General features: G+C 42.4%; 2 protein-coding genes across 7 annotated transcripts in view; one reads left to right on the forward strand and one right to left on the reverse strand.

The window, feature by feature from the left end:
* LOC118366994 (rho GTPase-activating protein 15) overlaps positions 1 to 6,915 on the reverse strand; it is a 50,686-nt gene extending 43,771 nt beyond the window's left edge. For 2 of the 4 annotated variants that reach the window (XR_008090200.1, XM_052493734.1), the window contains exons 1-2: positions 3,622 to 3,931; positions 2,090 to 2,264 (exon numbers count right to left, since the gene is read on the reverse strand). Coding sequence is in view for 2 of the 4 variants with exons in the window: in XM_052493734.1 (XP_052349694.1) it covers positions 2,090 to 2,264; positions 3,622 to 3,635 (189 nt within the window). In the remaining 2 variants the exon portion in view is untranslated. Of the gene's footprint in view, positions 1 to 2,089; positions 2,265 to 3,621; positions 3,936 to 6,808 lie in introns of those variants that run through there. The other 2 variants (XR_008090201.1, XM_035749906.2) reach the window with 2 other exon arrangements.
* LOC118366997 (ADP-ribosylhydrolase ARH1) lies at positions 6,893 to 11,676 on the forward strand. 3 transcript variants are annotated; one of them, XM_035749914.2, is made up of 4 exons: positions 6,893 to 7,018; positions 7,246 to 7,593; positions 8,722 to 9,085; positions 9,684 to 11,676. In XM_035749914.2, exons 2-4 carry the CDS (start codon positions 7,275 to 7,277, stop codon positions 10,096 to 10,098), a joined length of 1,098 nt encoding a protein of 365 aa, XP_035605807.1. In that variant the 5' UTR covers positions 6,893 to 7,018; positions 7,246 to 7,274; the 3' UTR covers positions 10,099 to 11,676. The 3 variants fall into 3 exon arrangements, with proteins under 3 accessions (XP_035605807.1, XP_035605805.1, XP_035605806.1); XM_035749912.2 differs by having other exon boundaries at positions 6,928 to 7,593; XM_035749913.2 differs by having other exon boundaries at positions 6,928 to 7,593; positions 8,722 to 9,037.
* The last annotated feature ends 14,034 nt before the right edge of the window (positions 11,677 to 25,710 follow it).

Genomic DNA, 25,710 nt, shown 5'->3' on the forward strand with positions numbered 1-25,710 from the left:
CATGAACACTGATGCAATGTTAAAGCAACACTCTTAACGTTCCGTGTTCTGAGTTGTGTTTGTTCCGAGTTGTTAATGACCGTGTTTGTAGTCCGTAGGAACTGGTTCATTATCTCCAGTAGCCTTTGCATCTCTGTCCTCTGGACAAACTGTATTATTGCAGTATAAGACGTCTCACAAACAAGTATCATCTGCATAATTAGCAAACAAGCAACCCAACAAAACCACAGACGTGGCCTCACGGCAGTGATCATCTGAATAATTCAGTTTGCTGTCAATTACTAATCAACCCTATGAAGGTTTACAATACAACTGTGTATGTTAAGCAACCTAAACTGACGGATTGAAGGTCAATGGCCTGTTGTAAACACATCTAGTACTATTCGCTATCTGAATTTTTGCAGATGAACATTCCAGCCAACAGACAGATGTATTGTATGATATGATGTATGAACCACTATGCTAACTAGAGGTGTCAGCCAGCCCCTCCACCAGCTTATGAAAACTATTAAATGGTTGGGGTTATGTCCAGTTCATTGTCAACATGGTAGCTACATTATTCCAAATATGCTACACCAGATTGCTCATTTTGTAAATGCATCATCTGTTTTATCTTTACCCTGATTTTCCCACAGGGAAGTGCTCAGAGTCAAACAGAGATCAGCTCAATTAAGCTAATGATAATCACCTAATGTGCGACAACAGTTTAGAAACAATATAATCATAATTACTGGAATTTATATAAGCACAGTTCACCAAATGGCTAACAATATTCAATAAGCCTCTACAATCAGAGTATATCCGGCTGATGTGTGTGTGTGTGTGTGTGTGTGTGTGTGTGTGTGTGTGTGTGTGTGTGTGTGTGTGTGTGTGTGTGTGTGTGTGTGTGTGTGTGTGTGTGTGTGTGTGTGTGTGTACGCCTACACTGAGGGTACAAACATAAAGAACACCTCATCTTTCCATGACATAGACTGACCAGGTGACTGTCTTGCTCTGGATGTATGATCCATTATCGATGTCATCTGTTTAATCCACTTCAATCAGTATAGAGGAAGGGGAGGAGACAGGTTAAAGAAGGATTTTCAAGCCTTGAGTCAATTGAGAGATGGATTGTGAGACAATTGTGTATGTGTGCCATTCAGATGGTGAATGGGCAAGACAAAATATTTAAATGCCTTTGAACGGGGAATAGTAGTAGGTGCCAGGCACACCGGTTTGAGTGTGTCAACTGTCAAGAACTGCAATGTTGCTGGATTTTTTTCACGCTCAACAGTTTCCCTTGTGTATCAAGAATGCTCCAACAACCAAGGGACATCCAGACCAAGGCAGGCCGGTGGTCGAAAACGGGTAATTGATGAAAGAGGACAAAGGAGGCTGACACAAAATGTGCAGAGCAACAGACGAACTGCAGTTAGTCAACTGACAGTCCAGTACAACATTGGTGTCCAAAGAACCATAAAATAATGCACAACTTGTTTGAACTTAACACAAATGGGGTATGGCAACCGACGATCTTACAAAGTTCCACTTCTTTTAGCAACAAAACAAAAAACTGTAGTTGCAGTGGGCTAAGGAACGAAAACCCTGGACACTGGAGAATTGGAAAAACATTGCCTGATCTGATGAATCCCGGTTCCTGCTGTTTCACACTGATGGGAGGGTATACAGATAACCACATGAGTACAAGCATCTAACATGCTGTGTGTCAACATTGCAGGCTGATGTAGGTGCTGGGATGGCACACATTGGGCCTCTTGATAAAAGTGGAGCAACGTTTGAATGCCACAGGCTATTGCCAATCAAGTGCATCCCTTCATGGCAACAGTATATTTTTAAAACAGGATAATGCCCCTAGGATTGTCCAGGAATATCAATCCAATTGAGCATCTGTGGGATGAGACGGAACGAGCTATTCGGAGTAGAGATCCACTACTAGCCAACTTCACACAACTGTGGGAAGCATTGGAGTGTTTCAGTACCTTGGAGAGTCCACGCCCTTACAAATTGAGGCTGTTCTGAGGGCAAAAAGGGGTTCAACTCAAAATTAGGAATGTGTTCCTTATGTTTTGTACACTCAGTGTATACTCACAGGTTTGGGAGGCAGGTCAGGATCCTGCAGGACCATGGACTTGGTTTGACTCAGGCGTTCCCCGCTGCTCTGGGAGCTCTTGATGCGCATCTTGACTGTACCTTGTGCTGCTCCGGTCAACTGGTGGGGCAGAATCAGAGGCGGCTGTTTCCCTACATTCTGAAGATTGGTGATTCTGGTCAAAAGAAGATGAAAACATAAGTGGATGTTAAGATTAAAATATTGATGAAAAAAACAAGTATTATCCAATTGATAAGATTTCTTTTAAATCAATGGATATAAAATAACCTATACACTGAAGAAGGCTATTAAGTCAAAATGTCTGTGTATGCTATCCTGATGCAGTAAAAAATAATACCTTTTTTGAAAATGATGTATGCTTCATGCAACATCGTTTTGAGGGCCCATACAAACTTTTGGGAAGGCATGATGGTCCTCCTTTGATTCAAATATTGATAACTGATAAGATTTCTAATAATTAAATGGATGTAGAACAACTTCATAGAAGGCTGTTAAAAGTGCTGTTTTTGCTTTTGGGAGTGCATTAATTCATTTGGTTTAGCTGTGACGTTCAGGAGATGAGGAACATTTAGGGGCAGACGCTTTGAGAAGTCTGGCCTAAGCTTGAGGACTTTAACTTTCCTTCCTGTAATGGTTGCCTCATTAAAGCATTGCAAAACACCCTTCTTGCTGTAATGTGTCTTTCGATGAGCAGGAAAAATACTCACAGTCTGCTTATTTAACGATTCTCACAAATCTACCCACTGACAAAAATCTATGTTAAATCTAAACAACGATCATGTAAACGTAAATACTAAGGCAGATCCAGCCAATGTCATAAAAAAATATATATATTTTTTTTTGACCAAATGTGTGTTATTGACTGATGTTTTTTTGAAAAGCTGCACAGTGTCTCACAACAGGAAGCAAATCTAAAACTCCCTCCCTCAAAAAACAATTCAGAAATCAACCAAAGTATTTAATGTTTGCAAAGAGCCTAACATCTCTTCTTCTTTCTGATTACCACTTTAACAATGCAGTAAATAATGATGGTCATGTGATACATATCATCATATATCTGGTATAGACTTGTGCAGAATTGTCAATTGACAGACAGGATAATGAATGCAGTTTCAAAAAGTTACAACAACAAAAAAAGCGACATACAAATTCTCTATATTTTTTGAATTCACACTTGTTCAACAGCAAATCTACGGTATCCTGTGCCATCTAGCATGTCCTGTTTTAACTGCATGTAGACAGGGCATTCCTAAACAACATCTACCATGTTATAGCGATTCTGGAATATAATACTCAAGAATAACGGATATTCCTCACGTGTCAACAACTTTCCACCTATCAGCCACGTCCAGTAAGGACCCAGGCCACTGACACCATTGCTCAGGTGTTACATCTCTTTAAGTCACCAATGGCCCCCACTAAACCCCAAATACTCTTAAAAGCAAGGAAACAGCAATGACAGCATCTTTCAATTTTCAAACCCAAACCCACTAGAATGGTGTCTTTCTTACCTCGTCCCAGCCATGCCTCTATCAAATCAATCTGCCACAGATCACAAAAAGAGAGAAAGAGTGCAAGTCTTCCTTTTAGAGGAAGTAGGTTTCATCATGTGTTGTACTCAAACCATTGCTGCTCTACAGTTGATGTGAACATCTGTTATATGTCGCAGGCTCAGGTCCCCACTTCCTGAAGGGTGCTACTTGCACAGAAATAGTCTGACTGAAACTTGCTTCAACTTCAAAAGTGAATACCGGTACACATTACTAACGCATGTACAATAGAGGTGGAATCTGACCATCACACAATCTGAAAACAGCGTGAATCAGAATTATCTCCCTCCTGCAGCAGAGAGTTGGTGTACGAGACAACAACTTGTGTGGTTTTCCGCTTCTCCTTTTTGGCCTGTTTTTAGTAACAGCTTGTTTCAAACATCTCCCTTGCCCAAGTGTAGTTTGAAAGTTAGTTGTGCATGCCTTGTGGTACATTTCACTGCAGTTACTGTTGTCCTAACTTAAATTCTATTTGGTTACAGTGATTTTTATAGTTTGCATCAATAAAAAAAAGTGGTCAGTTGAAGCAGATGCTAAACTACAGGACTGTTTTGCTATCACAGACTGGAACATGTTCCGGGATTCTTCCGATGGCATTTAGGAGTACACCACATCAGTCACTGGCTTTACCAATAAGTGCATCGAGGACATCGTCCGCACAGTGACTGTACGTACATACCCCAACCAGAAGCCATGGATTACAGGCAACATTGGCACTGAGCTAAAGGGTAGAGCTGCCGCTTTCAAGGTGGTGCAGGACTCTAACCCGGAAGCTTACAAGAAATCCTGCTATGCCATGCGACGAACCATCAAACAGGCAAAGATCAATACAGGGCTAAGAGTGAATCATACTACACCGGCTCTGATGCTCGTCGTATGTGGCAGGGCTTGCAAACTATTACAGACTACAAAGGGAAGCACAGCCGCGAGCTGCCCAGTGACATGAGCCTACCAGACGAGCTAAATCACTTCTATTCTCGCTTCGAGGCAAGCAACACTGAGGCATGCATGAGAGCATCAACTGTTCCGGACGACTGTGTGATCACGCTCTCCATAGCCGACGTGAGTAAGACTTTTAAACCGGTCAACATACACAAGGCTGCGGGGCCAGACGGATTACCAGGACATGTGCTCCGGGCATGTGCTGACCAACTGGCAGATGTTTGAGTCTGTAATACCAACATGTTTCAACCAGACAATAGTCCATGTGCCCAAGTACACAAAGGCAACCTGCCTAAATGTCTACAGACCGTAGCACTCACGTCTGTAGCCATAAAGTGCTTTGGAAGGTTGGTAATGGCTCACATCAACACCATTATCCCAGAAACCCTAGACCCACTCCCATTTGCATATCGCCCAACAGATCCACAGATGATGCAATCTCTATTGCACTCCACACTGCCCTTTCCAGGGGTGCCACAGGGTTCTTTGGACACTGTGGACACTTTGGACACTGTGGCCTTCTTTGGACACTGTGTTAACAACCCTCCAGATGAGCTTCAATGCCATACAACTCTCCTTCCGTGGCCTCCAACTGCTCTTAAATACAAGTAAAACTAAATGCATGCTCTTCAACCGATCCCTGCCTGCACCTGCCTGCCCGTCCAGCATCACTACTCTGGACGGGTCTGACTTAGAATACGTTGACAACTACAAATACCTAGGTGTCTGGTTAGACTGTAAACTCTCATTCCAGACTCACATCAAGCATCTCCAATCCAAAGTTAAATCTAGAATTGGCGTCCTATTTCGCAACAAAGCATCCTTCACTCATGCTGCCAAACATACCCCCGTAAAACTGACCATCCTACCGATCCTCGACTTCAGCGATGTAATTTACAAAATAGCCTCCAATACCCTACTCAGCAAATTGGATGCAGTCTATCACAGCAACGCTCTCGTTGGCTGGCCCTTGCTTCATACTCGTCGCCAAACCCACTGGCTCCGGGTCATCTATAAGACCCTGGTAGGTAAAGTCCCCCCTTATCTCAGCCCGCTGGTCACCATAGCAGCACCCACCTGTAGCACGCGCTTCGGCAGGTATATCTCTCTGGTCACCCCCAAAACCAATTCTTCCTTTGGCCGCCTCTCCTTTCAGTTCTCTGCTACCAATGACTGGAATGAATGACAAAAATCTCTGAAACTGGAAACACTTATCTCCCTCACTAGCTTTAAGCAACAGCTGTCAGAGCAGCTCACAGATTACTGCACCTATACATAGCCCATCTATAACTTAGCCCAAACAATTACCTCTTCCCATACTGTATTTATTTATTTATTTTGCTCCTTTGCATCCCATTATTTCTACTTTGCACATTCTTCCACTGCAAATCTACCATTCCAGTGTTTTACTTGCTATATTGTATTTACTTCGCCACCATGGCCTTTTTTTGCCTTTACCTCCCTTCTCTCACCTCATTTGCTCACATCGTATATAGACATATTTTTCTACTGTATGTTTGTTTTACTCCATGTGTAACTCTACGTTGTTGTATGTGTCGAACAGCTTTGCTTTATCTTGGCCAGGTCGCAATTGTAAATGAGAACTTGTTCTCAACTTGCCTACCTGGTTAAATAAAGGTGAAATAAATATACCATAAGATTTAAAAAATAATGTTGTAACATTATCAACAAGCTCCAAAACAATTGTTTGTTGATGACATTGGTTGAACCAAAATGGATCATTTGGGGTTTTCCTGTGGTCTGGGGGAATTCACCCAAAGATGGTGGATAAATAAAGATGTCTTACTGAGGTTGTTAACAATTGAAACATTTTGTCATAGTTTCAGTCTGCTTAAAAGCAAGTGGCGGCTGTCCCATGGACACCAATACGATAGCAGCTGGGTTTGGTCTGCTTTGTTCATTGACTGTATGAACCAGAAAAAATGAATGTGTAGAATGTCTCTCTTCTTCATCCTTCTTTGATTCACCTTAACAACACTCCTGATGATGTCAGCTTGGTTATTTACAGTGAGGACACATTGTCAGTTTAATTTTAATGCACAATTCAAAATGTGGTCTTCATGGGCGCCATCCTTCGTCAAACTTTAACATAAACAATAATCTATAAATGTTTTATACGGCATAAAGTTTTAGAATAGACCGTGAGGAAAGTGTACAATAGTCAAACTATGAATTTCCTACTTACTTCCAGAAGATGGGGCAATTGCAACTTCACATTCCCATTGGCCCTAATCGAGGAAGTGTTTTTCAAAACTCATTGTTGCCTTGTATGGAGCTGAGAGGGGGTGGAGACTGCAAAAGGGAAAGTACAGAATTACAGGAAGGGAACCGACAGAGGGAAACTGACACTCAAGTTCTGCCTATATAAGTCTATAAGATCAGCCACCAGCACACGGTATCAATTTACTGCACTAGCTCGTATTGGGGACATTCAATAATTCTACACAATACATCCATATCTCTACATTCTGTGACGTTTGTCTTTTATCATTGATGGTTCAGTGACTCTCATTGGGGTTGACCACCTCATGTCTCGTCTCAACAGCTTTTTTCTGTATTTTATTTTAATTGACATTCAATGTCACATTCAATTAGTCAATGATCCAATGGAATCTCTTACAGAAGTGATTGAACACCAACCAGATCTCACCATGTCAGACACGGTCCCCCTGGAACAGAGGTACAAGGCCAGCATGGTCCTGAGTGGAGCAGGAGATGCCCTGGGCTACAACCATGGTAACTGGGAATTTGAAAATGATGGAGTGTTAATACATGAGCAAGTTCAGAAGAGAGGAGGTCTAGAGAAGCTGGATGCCATAGACTTCCCTGTTAGTGATGACACCGTCATGCACCTGGCTACAGCTGAGGCTCTGGTCAAGGTGGGGGAAGGAGCATCCCTCCCTGTGCTGTATCGAGCCCTGGTGGAGAAGTACATTGTAAGCATGACAGACATGGATGGAAGAGGAGCAGGTATGTAACATTTTGTATTCCTTTATGAGGTGTGTCATGTTGTGTTAACCTGAGAGGCAAATGGCAATATTTCTGCACACTTGGGCACGGTACACTTATCTTAATGTAAATATAGGGGACCTACATGGTTCTGTGGACACCGTAGATCAAAATGGCTTGCATTGAGCAATAGCCCTGGTTCCCACGTACATAGTAGCATTTTTTCTGCGCCTATCTATCGTAGGATGTGAAATCTGAAACCATTTTAAGCTGGGATGTCTCTTGTACCATTTAATTTGCTCTTCCAACTGTCCATCCACTCCTAGCTGAACCCTACCTCATAGGTGAAGCACATGCCTGCGATAGTTACATCGTAGCACAGCAGGAGAGAGTGGTTTCAACATGGTAGCACATTCAGAGATAATATTATAGCCATTCATCTAAAATAAAAATCACTTTCCATTTGTCATAGACAGACCATATTAGCATGAGATGAAAGGTGCGTTCCTAATGAGTTCTGGAAGTCAATCTAGCATTCTGTGAGACGTTCACAGATGGGGGCAGATGTTTTGATCAAGGGAGGCCTTTAGAGAATTTGCACATTTTCTCTAACACTAAACATACAAATATTTTAGCATTTACATTTTTAGTCATTTAGCAGTCACTCTTATCCAGAGCAACTTGCAGGAGAGTGCAGACATTTTCATATTTTTCATATTGGTCCCCTGTGGGGAACAAACCCACGCGTTGCAAGCACCATGCTCTCCCAACTGAACCACATACAACTTTCATTTATAATGAAGGTGAAATCTTATAGTAATGTTATAATTTGATTTGAAGTCCTATTCATACAGTTTTGTTGAATATGAAATACATCATATAAATATTTCATACTTTCATGTTTAAAAAAATAATATTTGTACTGTGCAGTTGAGCTTATGTCCTCAAAAGTGACCTTTTATAACAATTCTTACCAAAAATGTGAGATTTTAACATTTATTGGAGTATGCAACATTACTAGTTATTATGGCCCTATCATCAAAAATAATTACTTTGGGGGATTTTGTAGAGTACACAATGTGTACATTTAAACCCACATGTTGATCTTCATTCAATTCAATAATTATACTCCTTCTGTCTCCGCTGTAGGCATCACCTGCATCAACAGTGTTGCAAGGCACAGACAGAGAACTGACGAGGACATTAAGATTCCCTTCAACAAGAGGGGCGGAGGGTGTGGGGCAGCCATGCGGGCCATGTGTATCGGCCTGCGCTTCCCCGACCCTGAGCAGGAGCACCTGCTGATAGCAGTAAGTGTGGAGAGTGGGCGTCTGACCCACCACCACCCCACAGGCTACCTGGGAGCCCTGGCTACAGCCCTGTTCACGGCCTACGCAGTGAGGGGCACCCTGCCCGTGGAGGCCTGGGGACACAGACTCATGGAGGTCCTGGACAAAGCCAAGGAGTACGTCAGGCATTGGGACAATTGTGTGGAGCTGAACATGGAGCACTGGTGAGGCCTTTGTTGTGGTTGGCTGCAGAGGAGGCTGGTGGGCAGAGTGGAACGGTGTCAAACACATGGTTTCCATGTCTTTGATATGTTAGATACCATTCCATTCCAACCATTACAGTACGCCTGTACTCCTATATCTCTGCCCAACAGCCTCCTTTGGTTGACTTAACGTCACACCTCAATGTTAATTAGTGAAAGTTGTTGTTTATAAAGAAATGTGACATACTGATGTTCCAGTTAATAACACACCCATTGTCCAACCCAGATATTGGATCTTAGTTTTGACATTTTTTTATTGCTGAGAATTTACCTGCGCTGGAGGAAATGGAGATGAGCTTGGGGTTTACATAAATTCACACAAAACTGCACTAACACCCAGTCAAATTATCATTCCATTTTTCATGTAGCCTCATGTTACCAGCAAAAAGCCTAATCACCGATCATGCAACATCATGGACGAAACGATCAAATCCTGTTGCTGCAGAATTATTTTGCTGCGACAATACAGGCCAAATTAAATTCCTACATCTATGGCTGGGTTTACAAAGTAGAATGATGTGTAAATTTCATCTGCTTCTGACTAATCTCATTTTTCCAGGGACTACTTTGGAATTCAGTGGAAATCCTATTTAGAAAAGAGAGGCATTCTGGATGGAAAGAGCAAACCTCGGTTCCCAGACTCCTACGGTGTGAAGGAGAGGGAGAGTTTCTATAGGGCGGTGAGCTTCAAGGGTTGGGGTGGCGCCAGTGGGCATGATGCTCCCATGATAGCTTACGATGCCCTCCTGAGGGCAGGTGACTCCTGGGTTGAGCTGGCCAATCATGGCTTCTTCCACGGCGGGGACAGCGACTCCACGGCCGTGATCGCTGCTGCCTGGTGGGGCGCACTGTTCGGCTTCAGAGGGGTGCCAGAGATCAACTACCAGAGGCTTGAGTACCGTGACAGACTATCCAAACTAGGGGAACAGCTATACAAGCTCAGGGGGAAACCTCTTGTAACTGAGAAAGAGTGATGTAAATGAAACCAATAGATGGTTAAAGGTGAAATTCATTACATAGCCTGCAGATGATCAGTAATTTCTCCTTTTTTGACACTAATTTTGTATCCCTTGGTTTTTTATTACATATTTTTAAAGAATATGACTGGATCTGGAAAGATTTATAGAGTATTTATGATCTCAAACTGCAGTCTACCTACTGGGTAGGAGATAGAGTCATACGCAGCTGCAGAATTTGCTGTATAATTACAAACATTTTATTTTATGGCAACATAAAATGTTTAATTACAAGCCTATAATCAATCCTTCACTAACATACTTTACTGCTACAGTTGTGCTATTATTGTAGCACATTAGCTATGGCAGAGTGTAAAAACGGATTGCTTTACTTCAGATTAGATTGACGTTATTGTGTACATCTTCAAAATGGAGACTACAAGTACGGTGGTGACCAGAGGGTGGCAATGTAACTTAACAAATCACTCTTGAAACTCCCTCCGTCTCTCTCTCTCAATTCAATTTCAATATAAGGTCTTTATTGGCATGGAAAACATATGGTTACATTGCCAAAGCCAGTGAAATAGGTAAAAGTGAAAAAAATAAAAGATTAACAGTTAATATTAGACTCACAAAAGTTCAGATGTCATATTATGCCTATATACAGTGTTGCAACGATACAAATAGTTAAAGTACAAAAGGGAAAATAAATAAATCATATTTACACTGGTGTTTTTTCTTCACTGGTTTCCTCCCTGAAAAACCTGCTGTTCTCATTTCTGAAGCTTGATTTTCCAGTGAAACCTGTTTAACAATGTGTCTTCTATCCCATATCAGCTTTTGTAAAATGAAAGTGGTTGCAATCATCACTGTAGAAAATTATGAACAATTTAAACGTGAACTGTATGTCTGGCTCAGTCTTTGATATCCTTAAAGTAATTGTTCCTATCTGCTGATAAGTTAAGATAGGGCGATTCCACTCTAGATTGTTCTGGTAGTTCTCACATAGGAACGTCATTGGGAGGACGGATATTTACAGAGGAATTGCCATTTTAGGCCCTTTTTAGACATATTCACGCCTCCTGCAAGACCCTGTGATCTGTGAACTGTACATGATACAGACACATCTTGGTGTCATTAAACTCCATATAGTTTTCCCTCAAATATTGAGTACACTATGTCTAGATTCCGAAATACAAATTTTCACATTCATTTATTCAATATAAAAAATGTGAGTACCTCAAAACTACTTTTTGATTTTGCTTATTTTTTATACATAGTTTGTAATGTAACATTTCCATAGTGGGCTCTCTGGTACTTTTAATGAAATTACCCATTGTGTGTATGTACACACAAAACATGAAACATGACATAATACAGAACATCAAAAGACAACAGCTCAAGGACAGAACTACATAATTTAAAAAAAGGCACACATAACCTACAGATCAATACATACACAAACTATTTAGGTCAAATAGGGGAGACGCGTTGTGCCCCTGAGGTGATGCTTTAATTGTTGGAAACCAGGTTTGCGGTTTATTTGAGCAATATGAGATGGAAGGAAGTTCCATGCAATAAAGGCTCTATATAATACTTGATGCTTTCTTCAATTTGTATTGGATTTGGGGACTGTGAAAAGACCCCAGATGGCATGTCTGGTGGGGTACAGTTCAATTCTGACATTTACATACACTTCGGTTGGAGTCATTAAAACTTGTTTTTCAACCACTCCACACATTTCTTGTTAAACTATAGCTTTGGCAAGTCGGTTAGGACATCTACATTGTGCATGACAAGTAATTTTTCAAACAACTGTTTACAGATTATTTAATTTATAATTCACTGTTTCACAATTCCAGTGGGTCAGAAGTTTACATACACTAAGTTGACGGTTTCTTTAAACAGCTTGGAAAATTCCAGAAAATGATTTCATGGCTTTAGAAACTTCTGATAGGCTAATTGACATAATTTGAGTCAATTGGAGGTGTACCTGTGGCTGTATTTCAAGGCCTACCTTCAAAATCAGTAACTCTTTGCTTGACACCGTAGGAAAATCATAAGAAATCAGCCAAGACCTCAGAAAAAAAAATTGTAGACCTTCACAAGTCTGGTTCATCCTTGGGAGCAATTTCCAAATGCCTGAAGGTACCACTTTCATCTGTACAAACAATAGTATGCAAGAATAAACACCATGGGAACAACGCAGCCATCATACTGCTCAGGAAGGAGACGCTTTCTGTCTCCTGGAGATGAACATACATTAGTGCGAAAAGTGCAAATCAATCCCAGAACAACAGCAAAAGGACCTTGCGAAGATGCTGGAGGAAACAGGTACAAAAGTATCTATATCCACAGTAAAACGAGTCCTGTATCGACATAACCTGAAAGGCCGCTCAGCAAGGAAGAAGCCACTGCTCCAAAACCTCCATAAAAAAGCCAGACCAGGCAACTGCACATGGGGACAAAGATCGTACTTTTTGGAGAACTGTCAGTCAGGAGGTTAAAGCTTGGTTGCAAATGGGTCTCCCAAATGGGCAATGACCACAAGCATATTTCCAAAGTTGTGGCAAAATGGCTTTAGGACAACAAAGTCAAGGTATTGGAGTGGCCATCAAAGCCCTGACCTCAATCCTATAGAAAATGTGTCGGCAGAACTGAAAATGTGTGTGTGCGCAAGGAGGCCTACAAACCTAACTCAGTTACACCAGCTATGTCAGGAGGAATGGGCCAAAATGTGTGGGAAGCTTGTGGAAGGCTACCTGACACGTTTGACCCAAGTTAAACAATTTAAAGGCAATGCTACCAAATACTAATTGTGTATGTAAACTTCTGACCCACTGGAAATGTGACGAAAGACAAAAGCTGAAATAAATCATTCTCTACTATTATTCTGATATTTCACATTCTTAAAATAAAGTGGTGATCCTAACTGGCCTAAAACAGGGACGTTTTACTCGGATTAAATGTCAGGAATTGTGAAAAATGTCGTTTAAATGTATTTGGCTAAGGTGTATGTAAACTTCCGACCTCAACTTTAAGTGTGTTTGTCAGAGCCGTATGTAAGTTGACTATTCAAATAATTTGGGATTTCCAACACATTAATGTTTCTTATGAAAATGTATCATAAGAACTGAGATAACCTGCATAATATGGTCATAAGACTGTCATGACCAATACATTTACCATATCTTTATAACTGTTTTGACAAATTGCATTATTTTATAGCTGGTTATGACCCCTACTTTTAAGAGTGTCAAACCCACATTTATTCAAATATGTTATTCCCCTGCCAAGATGTTTCCTTTCAATTGAAAGTTTGTTTCTTAAATCTTTTGCTTAAATCTTTTGCTAATTTTGCTAATTACATTGAGTCATTTTTTAATCATGTAGAAAATACACTTTGGCACTGTCAAGAAGCATTATGACCATCCTGTGTCACTTCACTTGGACTAAGAAAATACACTGAGTATACAAAACATTAAGAATGTCCATGACAGACTGACCAGGTGAAAGCTATGATTCCTTATTGATGTGACTTGTTAAATCCACTTGACAGGTTAACGAAGGATTTTTAAAGTCTTGGACACACATTCAGAGGGTGAATGGGCAAAACAAAAGATTTATGTGCCCGTGAATGGGGTATGGTAGTAGGTGCCAGGCATACTGATTTCTGTCAAAAACTGCAACGCTGCTTGATTTTTCATGCTCAACAGGTTCCCGTGTGTATCAAGAATGATCCAGCAACCAAAGGACATCCAGCTAAATTCATACAACTGTGGGAAGCATTGTATCAATTCAACATGGGCCAAGTCAACATGTACATTAGTGTCTAGTTTGAGAAACAGACGCCTCACAGAGGGGAGGATCGGTAAACCCTTCATCAGGGTGATGTTTGACATTCACAGCCAAAGGAGGACTACAATTTAGTTGATTTCATGACAGATTCATTATGACATGTCTGTGTTCTTTTCTTTTCTTTTTTTACAGATCAACAGCTGATCTAGAGTCCTACCACAACCATTTGTTGATGTACGCCAGCCAGCATTCTTCCTTTTCACCACCAATCTGATGCCAGAACACTGCTGGCAGCACTGGCAGAACGCAGATGGAACCAAGATGTAAGTCCCCACTCTATTTGAAGTTTGAGAAGTAGGCAAGGATGTGGGATGCAAGAACATTTTTGTCATTTCATATAAAAAAGGGAACTTCTAAGTGTATTTGCAATGTGATACACCTTTTTTTCACACTTTCAAACACTACATTTATATTTTCCAACAGGACTATACATTTGGGTGAGTAGCCTCGTTTCATTGCCAAAAATACAATTAAACCATCTAGTGTTCAGCGAAATAACTACACAATGTCAAATACAGGTATCCTATTCAAATAATTCATATCCAATCACATTAATCGTTACTCTCTCGCGGGAATTCCACTAATGGTCCGTATGTAACCATACGTAGCTGCTGCTCATTCCATTTGCTCGAATATGGATAAAGGGTTAGTAAGGCCCGCGTCCACAGAGACACATACCAGCTCCACTAGTAGTACTGCTACTACCAGCAGTACTACACCTGCACCTGTCGACGACACAAGTTGTTCTGCTTGCACAAGCACATCCAATGCTAGCATCAATAATTCTACATGTTGTTGTTAGCCCAGCTAGCATGGACACAGACAGTTGTGAATCTGTTGCAGTTGAAGAGCTACTGCCCCTTTAACCGGGAAAGCACCAAACATCAGACAGGGACGTTGGATCATCGAAGAGGTGCAAATATGATGAGAACTACATTAATTTGGGATTCACCTATATTGGGAGTAGTGCCTTTCCTCAGCCACAGTGTGTTATATGTGCAAAATTACTATCTCACAACTCGATGAAACCTTCACTCTTGCGCAGACATTTAGAAACAAAATATGGCCATTTGAAAAATAAGCCACAGGAGTTTTTTGAGCGAGAAATAAGACGACTTTCCAGTAGTAAGACATGTATAAAAGCAACAGATATCATTAATAAGAAGGGGCTAGAAGCATCTTATATGATGAGCTACCGAACGGCTAGGACAGTCAAGCCCCATGCTATTGTGTAGGACTTAATTCTTCCTGCTGCCGCTAATATGGCGGGGACAATGCTGGGGGAAAAGGCCAAGAACCTATACAGACAATGCCTTCATCCTTCAACACTGTTTCACAACGTATCAGTGACATGGCAGGAGATGTTTTGAAACAATTACTGCTTCGCATGCAAGCCAGTGAATTCTATGCATTACAGCAGATAAGTCAAACGTTGTGGCCCTGGTACAGCTCCTGGTATATATCCGTTACGTTTATGAGGGTCAATTAAGGAAGACATCCTCTTCTGCAAACCACTGGAAAACAGGACAACAGGAGAGCATATTGTTTAAATACTGGACAGCTTTGTGACTTCACATGAACTTTGGTGGTCAAGATGTGTTGGTATCTGTACTAATGGCGCAACAGCCATGACAGGGAGACATAGTAGAGTGCTATCGGGCTTACAAGAAGTTTCTCCAAGACGCTACTTGGGTACACTGCAGAATCCACCGAGAGGCTCTTGCTGCCAAGGGAATGACTGACAGCTTGAAAGATGTTTTGGACACTACAGTGAAAATGGTTAACTTTGTTAAAGAAAGGCTCCTGAACTCGTGTATAATCTGCACCATGCAATGATATGGGCAGCGACCATGTAACGCTTTTACAACATACAGAAGTGCGCTGGTTATCAAGGGTCAAAGTATTGACACGTTTTTTAAATGTTAATTTCTTGAATTGAGACAAGCTTAAAGTTTGACCGCTTGCATGATGACGTTTCTCACACGACTGGCATATCACGACTGAATTATCTGAATCTAGGATTAGAGGGACTTTCCACAACTATATTCAACGTGCGGGACAAAACTGAGGCTATGATTAAGAAGTTGGAGCTCTTCTCTGTCTGCATTAACAAGGGCAACACATAGGTCTTTTCATCATTGTATGATTGTGTGCAAATGAATTCAAGCTTACGGACTATGTCAAATGTGACATAGCGAAGCACCTGAGTGAGTTGGGTGTGCAATTACGCAGGTAATTGAGTCATCCCGAAAAAGATGACTCAAACAACTGGATTCGTTATCCCTTTCATGCCCTGCCTCCAGTCCACTTACCGATATCTGAACAAGAGAGCCTCATTGAAATTTCAACAAGCGGTTCAGTGAAAATTGAATTTAATCAGAAGCCACTGCCAGATTTCTGGATTGGGCTGTGCTCAGAGTATCCTGCCTTGACAAATCGCACTGTTAATACCCTGATGCCCTATGCCCACCACGTACCTATGTGAGAGTGGATTCTCGGCCCTCACTAGCATGACAACTAAATACAGGTACAGAGCTCTTTAAGAGCTCTTTGTCACTTCCCACGAGCTGGGTTGTGACAAACTCACACTCATTCTTATGTTTAATAAATGTATCGTATAGTGTGTATGTGGCAGGCTTACAATGATGGCAAAAACCAACATTTGAGATTGCGCTGACCCTGGTGCTCGAGGGGGTACGCAGCTGAAGGTTGAATGTTTGAAGGGGTATGGGACTATAAAAAGTTTGGGAACCACTGCTCTAAACCATTGAGGGAGGTGATGCACAACCTTATTTGTTCTGTTGTACTCAGATTGCAAGATCTGTGAGCTTACTAATTGTCCTTGAAATATTTTTTACAATGCATACTGTCAAATTATGTTGGTTTATAGATATAGAAGACTATTAAAAAATGCTAAATATCGGGGTGTCTACATACTTAAGACTAAGAAGACATATGGCCACATTTCAGACCCCCAATACAAGATTTTGAGGAAGTGGTTGGAATCTGGTGGTGGGATGCCAAGGAGAAGAACCCGAAGACCCTAGAAGACTTGTACTCCTACCCCCTAGTCCTCCACCAACAACTGAGGAACTTGTGCAATCACAAGTGAGAAGAGGCCTAGGTAAGTAAAAAAACTGAAGGCAGGAATTGCATCAGACCTCAGAGTTGTAACAAACCCTGTAGGAGATGATACCAATACAGTCCATGAATAGTTTTCTTTTTATAATTTCACGGTATCAATATACTAATCCTCCACATTTCTCATTCTTTCCCTCTCCTCTAGCGTTGGGTGAACTTCTGAGACGATGCAGGAGCTCCAGAAACCTCCTCCAGCTCAGCGACCTTGTGAGAAACCCAGGTAACGACCCACATACATACAAACCACTTTACACCAAGTACATTACAATCACAGAATTTGAAAGCAGCCGTTTCATTTACTTTTTGCACAACAGAATACTTTGCCCCTCACAGTAACAATTATATTTCTTCTGAATAATCTTTTGGAATACATCTCAAGATTGTCAGTAAATGCCCTGATGAATCAAGACCCCTGCTGCTGGACCTCTTTAAAGACCCCTTCTGAATCCTTCACTATCAAGCAACTAGGGCATTGATACTCATTGCACTGCGTGGCCCACAGGCTCGCTGTGATTTTCCTATTTTCCATTCATAACAATGATACAATTTAAATTCAATGTGTTTAATGCAGGCCTGAATCACTTCATTGAATATATCTACTGTTCCCTGGAAGGCAGTATAGGGCCTCCCGAGTGGTCTAAGGCACTGAATCGCAGTCCTAGCTGTGCAACTAGAGATTCTGAGTCCAGGCGCTGTCGCAGCCGGCCACGACCGGCAGACTCATGGTGCGGAGCACAATTGTCCCGGCATCGTTAGGGGAGGGTGTGGCTGGCAGGGATGTCCTTGTCCCATCGTGCACTAGCGACTCCTGTGGCAGGCCGGGTGCAGTGGACGCTGACACGGTCGCCAGGTGTATGGTGTCCTCTGACACATTGGTACAGCTGGCTTCCGAGTTAAGTGGGCATTGTGTCAAGAAGCAGTGTGGCTTGATTGTGTTGTGTTTCGGAGGACGCACGGCTCTCGAACGTTGCCTCTCCCGAGTCCGTATGGGAAATGCAGCGAAGAGACAAGACTAACTACCAATTGCATACCACGAAATTTGGGAGAAAAAGTTTTTTTTAATGAAAATGAGGGGGAAGAGCTATGAATGAACAACCGGAGAATCAGCCGGAGAATGGCGGTCAAAGAAAAGTTTTTAAAAAATAAAATACAAATAAAACATGACAAAAAGTATGTTTGAATGACACTGAGGGGTAGCGTTGTTACAGCTAATGCCAGTTTGCCCGAGGCTGATGCTGTGCAGGTGTTTGTACACATGCATATACACACACTCTCATTCAAATGCACACATACACGGACACACACTTAAATAGTGCCATATGTAACCGATGTGAAATAGCTCGCTAGTTAGCAGTGGTGCGCACTAACAGCGTTTCAATCGGTGATGTCACTCGCTCTGAGACCTTAAAGTAGTTGTTCCCCTTGCTCGGCTTTTGTGGAGCGATGGGTAACGATGCTTCGAGGGTGGCTGTTGTCGATGTGTGCAGAAGGTCCCTGGTTCAAGCCCAGGTAGGGGCGAGGAGAAGGACGGAAGCAATACTGTCACACATACATGCACTCAAACATATTCAGTTGGCCTTGCTGTTATGATTTTTTGTTGTCCTCTTCAAAGGGGGAGACACTCTAGATCCAAACTACTACAGACCTATATCTATCCTACCCTGCCTTTCTAAGGTCTTCGAAAGCCAAGTTAACAAACAGATCACCGACAGTTTTGAATCCCACCGTACCTTCTCCACTAGGCAATCTGGTTTCCGAGCTGGTCATGGGTGCACCTCAGCCACGCGCAAGGTCCTAAACGACATCATAACCGCCATCGATAAGAGACAATACTGTGCAGCTGTATTCATCGACCTGGCCAAGGCTTTCGACTCTGAGAATGTGGTGATTGACATCGGCAGACTCAACAGCCTTTGTTTCTCAAATGATTGCCTCGCCTGGTTCACCAACTACTTCTCAGAGTTCAGTGTGTCAAATCGGAGGGCCTGTTGTCCAGACCTCTTGCAGTCTCTATAGGGGTGCCACAGGGTTCAATTCTTGGGCCGACTCTTTTCTCTGTATACATCAATGATGTCGCCCTTGCTGCTGGTGATTCTCTGATCCACCTCTACGCAGATGACACCATTCTGTATACTTCTGGCCCTTCTTTGGATGAGCTTAAATGCCATACAACTCTGCTTCTGTGGCCTCCAACTGCTCTTACATGCAAGTAAAACTAAATGCATGCTCTTCAACCGATCGCTGCCCACACCTGCCCGCCCGACTAGCATCACTACTCTGGACGGTTCTGACTTAGGTATTTGTAGTTGTCCACATATTCTAGGTGTCTGGTTAGACTGTAAACTCTCCTTCCAGACTCACATTAAGCATTTCCAATCCAAAATTAAATCTAGAATAGGCTTCCTATTTCACAAACAAAGCATCCTTCACTCATGCTGCTAAACATAGTCAGTTTTACGAGGCTATCTACCAATCCTTGACTCTACTCAGCAAATTGGATGCAGTCTATCACAGAGCAGCTCACAGATCACTGCACATAGCCCATCTGTAAATAGCCCATCCAACTACCTCATCCCCCAAACTGTTATTTGATTTATTTTGCTCCTTTGCACCCCAGTAGCCCTATATTTGCACTCTCATCTTCTGCACATCTATCACTCCAGTGTTTAATTGCTGTATTGTAATTATTTTGCCACTCTGGCCTATTTATTGCCTTACCTCCCTTATCCTACCTCATTTGCACACACTGTATAAATACTTTTTCTATTGTATTATGGACTGCATGTTTGTCAATTCCATTTGTAACTCTGCGTTTGTGTCGCTCTGCTTTGCTTTATCTTGACAAGGTCACAATTGTAAATGAGAACTTCTCAACTAGCCTACCTGGTTAAATAAAGGGGGCATATAAGCAGTCAATGAAATCTCTTGCAAAATTCAATAATTATATTTCTCTAAAACAGGTTATACTGTAGGCTACATAAGCACTGCCGAGTCAGAACACTAGGTGAAATTAAGAGGGGTAAATATACCACATTTTTCGGGTGAGGCACATGGGCTACTGACATCTTACTACACAACTAGTATTACTTTCTTAGTTACAGTATTGTCAGACTCTAGGTGATGTGGGTAAGGCAGAGTCAGGTGCAGGACACAGATGAGTAATAATAGCAACTTAATACTTCCTACTAAGACAGCACACTGTCCGACCTATGCCAGGATGACAAGAGGAGGGTGACGTGTGAGCCCAACAGATCAAACGATTGCGGAAATCAGACAGGACGTACAGACACACAACTGGACACTGGTTGGGAGTGGGCTCTGTACGTAATGCCCGCTCGATGTCCGTGTCCACCTCCCATACCAATGGTGCCACCAGGCAAGAAGACGGAAGTATGGGAGTGGGATCCGTGGACCGCTCCTCTGTGTCATACAGCCGGGACAATGCGTCTGCCTTAGCGTTCTGGGAACATGTTCTGTAGGAAAGGGTGAAAACAAAACAGGTGAAAAACATGGCCCACCTTGCCTGACGAGGGTTCAGTCTCCTCGCCGCCCGGATATACTCCAGATTGCGGTGGTCAGTCCAAATGAGGAAAGGGTGTTTAGCCCCCTCAAGCCAATGCCTCCACGACTTCAGAGCCTTGACAACAGCCAACAGCTCCCGATCATCCACAACATAATGTCGCTCTGCCGGGCTGAGCTTCTTCGGGGAAAAAAGCACAAGGGCGGAGCTTTGGTGGCGTACCCAAGCGCTGAGACAGCACAGCTCCTATCCCAGCCTTGGACGAGTCCAACTCTACTATAAATGCCATAGAGGGATCAGGATGAGCCAGCACGGGAACTGAGGTAAACAGAGCCTTCAGGTGACCAGAAGCCCTGTCCGCCCCAGCTGACCACTGCAGTCGCACCGGTCCCCCGTTTAGCAAAGAGGTAATGGGAGCCGCCACCTGACCAAAGCCCCGGATAAACCTCCGGTAGTAGTTGGCAAACCCTAAGAACCGCTGCATCTCCTTTACCATGGTTGGAGTCGGAGCTGGGGTGATGATGGGGTTGCTGGAAAACCCTGTCTCTCCCATCGCTCCACGGTTTGCAGATGCAGGACGCGGTCCTCCATAGGTAGAGGAGGGCTGTGTGCACCTGCTGACTCCATTTGAAAGGTGCGTGTTTCTGTCAGAGTCTGATGTGGGTAAGGGGGAGTCAGGTACAGGACACAGATGAGTAATAATAGTAACTTTACTCAAGAATAATCTTCCAACAAGGAGAAGGAAAATCCAGAATCACACAAACGAGACAACAAAGCCATGATGCTCCAGAGGGTTAAATAGGGAAATAATTCAAACGTAATGGGAACCAGGTGTGTACAATCAAGACAAAACAAATGGAAAAAGAAATTTAGATCGTCACCGGCTTTCTAGCCTCCACCGTCGACTGGCGAACGAACAAGTAGAGGCACCAACTTCAGCGGAAGTCGTGACAAGAATACATATCTCCTTCTGTAGCTCAGTTGGTAGAGCATGGCGCTTGTAATGCCAGGGTAGTGGGTTCGATTCCCGGGATCACCCATACGTAGAATGTATGCACACATGACTGTAAGTCGCTTTGGATAAAAGCGTCTGCTAAATGGCATATTATTATATTATTATACATAATTTATGCAGCAGCATACAATACATTTTTGGACTTGCCTTGTTGTGCTGTGCTCACTTGAACAGCATGGTGGCACGGCAGTCAAATCAAATCAAATGTATTTATATGGCCCTTTGTACATCAGCTGATACCTCAAAGTGCTGTACAGAAACCCAGCCTAAAACCCCAAACAGCAAGCAATGCAGGTGTAGAAGCACGGTGGCTAGGAAAAACTCCCTAGAAAGGCCAAAACCTAGGAAGAAACCTAGAGAGGAACCAGACTGTGGGGTGGCCAGTCCTCTTCTGGCTGTGCCAGGTGGAGATTATAACAGAACATGGCCAAGATGTTCAAATGTTTATATATGACCAGCATGGTCCAATAATAATAAGGCAGAACAGTTGAAACTGGAGCAGCAGCACGGCCAGGTGGACTGGGGACAGCAAGGAGTCATCATGTCAGGTAGTCCTGAGGCATGGTCCATGGCCAACCCAGACAGGATGATCACATCAGTGACTCAACCCACTCAGGTGACGGACCCCTCCCAGGGACGGTATGAGAGAGCCCCAGTAAGCCAGTGACTCAGCCCCTGTAATAGGGTTAGAGGCAGAGAATCCCAGTGGAAAGAGGGGAACCGGCCAGGCAGAGACAGCAAGGGCGGTTCGTTGCTCCAGAGCCTTTCCGTTCACCTTCCCACTCCTGGGCCAGACTACACTCAATCATATGACCCACTGAAGATACGAGTCTTCATGAAAGAATTAAAGGTTGAGACCGAGTTTGCGTCTCTGACATGGGTAGGCAGACCATTCCATAAAAATGGAGCTCTATAGGAGAAAGCCCTGCCTCCAGCTGTTTGCTTAGAAATTCTAGGGACAATTAGGAGGCCTGCGTCTTGTGACCGTAGCGTACATGCAGGTATGTACGGCAGGACCAAATCAGAGAGATAGGTAGGAGCAAGCACATGTAATGCTTTGTAGGTTAGCAGTAAAACCTTGAAATCAGCCCTTGCTTTGACAGGAAGCCAGTGTAGGGAGGCTAGCACTGGAGTAATATGATCAAATTCTTTGTTTCTAGTCAGGATTCTAGCTGCCGTATTTAGCACTAACTGAAGTTTATTTAGTGCTTTATCCGGGCAGCCGGAAAGTAGAGCATTGCAGTAGACTAACATAGAAGTGACAAAAGCATGGATTCATTTTTCTGCATCATTTTTGGACAGAAAGTTTCTGATTTTTGCAATGTTACGTAGAAAAAGCTGTCCTTGAAATGGTCTTGATATGTTCTTCAAGAGAGAGATCAGGGTCCAGAGTAACGCCGAGGTCCTTCACAGTTTATTTGAGACGACTGTACAACCATTAAGATTAATTGTCAGATTCAACAGAAGATCTCTTTGTTTCTTGGGACCTAGAACAAGCATCTCTGTTTTGTCCGAGTTTAAAAGTAGAAAGTTTGCAGCCATCCACTTCCTTATGTCTGAAACACATGCTTCTTGCGAGGGCAATTTTGGGGCTTCACCATGTTTCATTGAAATGTACAGCTGTGTCATCTGCATAGCAGTGAAAGTTAACATTATGTTTTCGAATGACATCCCCAAGAGGTAAAATATATAGTGAAAACAATAGTGGTCCTAAAACGGAACCTTGAGGAACAGCGAAATTTACAGTTGATTTGTCAGATGACAAATCATTCACAGTCCTTCGTGGCCAAATTTTGTCATCAAAGTCGGGCATTCTCTGGATTTATGGCGCTTTCAAAACAACTGGAGGTCAAATTTACAATTCAGAGTTGGATGACCTTTCAAAACTTATTTACCCAGTCGGAGCCATTTATTCCCGACTTCCCAGTTGTCTTGAACTCACTGGGGTCAAGTTTTCGCAGTTCCCGAGTTAACAGTTGTTTTGAGCACGGCACAAATCATGCTTCATTGACAGAATGGCCAATGTTGAATGTTTATCATTTTAAACTTGGAAGAGAGCCCCTTAAATCCCAGATTTGGGAAAACACAGCCAATGTCACGGATTCCTTCCAAATCACTCGTTGAATTTGCGATTTCCAAATTTTTGTGTAATATTTATGTCCAATGGCTGATGAGCACTGATACGTTTTATCTATAATTTCTCTTCATATGACAAGGATTCAAAAGAATTTGCCAGTAGATTGTTGACTTGATTCATGATGACTGCAAGTATGATGTTGACATGATCAGTCCAATCAAAGCTACTGTACATATAACGTGATTTGAAGTCATTTTATCTGTGGCCAATGACCTTGAGCATTCTTGGATGGGCACTTCAAATGTAACTCTATGGCATAGAATTTGAGGTCTCCATAGACTTTGCTTTGACGTAGTGTCCCCGTGACTGACAGAACACAGAGCCAATCACCGTGCAACACTCCGTATTTTCTGCTGGCTTGCCCCACCGCCATCACAGAAAGTACTGAGCTAGGCTGAAACACCTGCATTTTGGAGCTGCTTTACTCAAGAAAACAAAAAAAGAGACCATGTTTGTATGCAGCTTTATTAACTCAATGATATATATAGATATATATATATATTTTTTTACATTGTTTGCAAACTGAGATGACTCTTATTAATGCCAAATAACATTAAATTATAATTCATTTTCAAAGCCCCACCTGCCCTGAATGATGGGTCGCCACTGCTCAGTGTACAATAGGAATGGTTTACACTTTATATAAAAAAATATAGCATAAATTGTAAACTAATTTGGTAACATTATCAATAAGCTCCAAAAGAATTGTTTGTTGATGACATTGGTTGAACCAGGATTTTACATAATCTTGGGGTTTTCCTGTGGTCTGGGGGAATTCCCGCAAAGATTGAGGATAAATAAAGTCTTACTAAAGTCGTTCACCATCGATTTTTTTTCGGGCTGCTTAAAGGTGGCTCTCCTATAAACACACCGATGCGATAGCAGCTGGGTTTGGTCTGCTTCGTTCATTGACTGTGAAGCAGAAAAACAACGAGTAGAATGTCTCTTCTTCATCGTTATCTGATTCACGCTAACAACACTCATGAGAGACGCTGTCAGTTAGGTTCACAGTGAGGACACACTCCGTTTAATCAACAGTTAACTATTTTATTGTACAATTCAATGTGTGTATCCTTGGTCAAACTTGAACAATAACCTATAAACGTTTTATGCGGCATAAAGTGGTTAGACGTGAGGATAGTGTACAATTTACTTCCAGCAGATAGAGCAAATGCAAATTCACAATCCGAATGTCCATAATCCAGGAACAGTGTTGCCAATTTAACGACTTTGTCGCTATATTTAGCGAGTATTCACACCCCTCATTTTCAAAAAAGCGACTAGCAACAAATCTAGCGACTTTTTCTGGTGTTAGTGGGGACTGACGTGAAAGCACGTATCATTCATACTCTTCTCAACGAGCAGCGGGTGCTGCAGTGGGCTCCACCCCACCCAAAGCACTCACATGCGGCCCAGTCCTCGCGCTGCAGTCAGGCAGGAGATGTTCACCCCTTCGCGTCCAGACTGCAAATGAATCGCGCATGCGGGAAGTCGCCGCTGACTGATCCCGCCCTGGTTTACGTTCTTATTTTACCTGAATTAGGGCCAGACTAGTTACCATAATTCTCACATTGCCATTGACAGTTTCTCTATTGTCTCTCTTTGATCCATTTAGATTGTATACAAAAAGTAAAAAATCTTCATGTTTTGCTGTGACTTGTTGTAGGCTCCTAAATGGAGCATAAGGTTACAAATCAAACCAAATTAAGAAAAATAAAATAAAAGACGAAATAACTCCGCCAGAGTTTCTATTTTGGGTCCCAAAGCCCGGATAAAGGAGGAGGGTTGGAATTGTGCCATTTAAAAAAACAAGACTCGATAGAAGAAAGTTAATTTGTCGTTCTAAACATATTGATGGAGTTTTTTACTCACTTTTTGTCTCTACCACGACGTTATTCCCCTCTCCTACAGCATCCATCACAACTACGTTCACGTGGCCAATTATGCAAATTAGGCGAT

Source organism: Oncorhynchus keta, chromosome 34 (assembly GCF_023373465.1).
Source record: "Oncorhynchus keta strain PuntledgeMale-10-30-2019 chromosome 34, Oket_V2, whole genome shotgun sequence".
NCBI classification, from domain to species: Eukaryota; Metazoa; Chordata; class Actinopteri; order Salmoniformes; family Salmonidae; genus Oncorhynchus; species Oncorhynchus keta.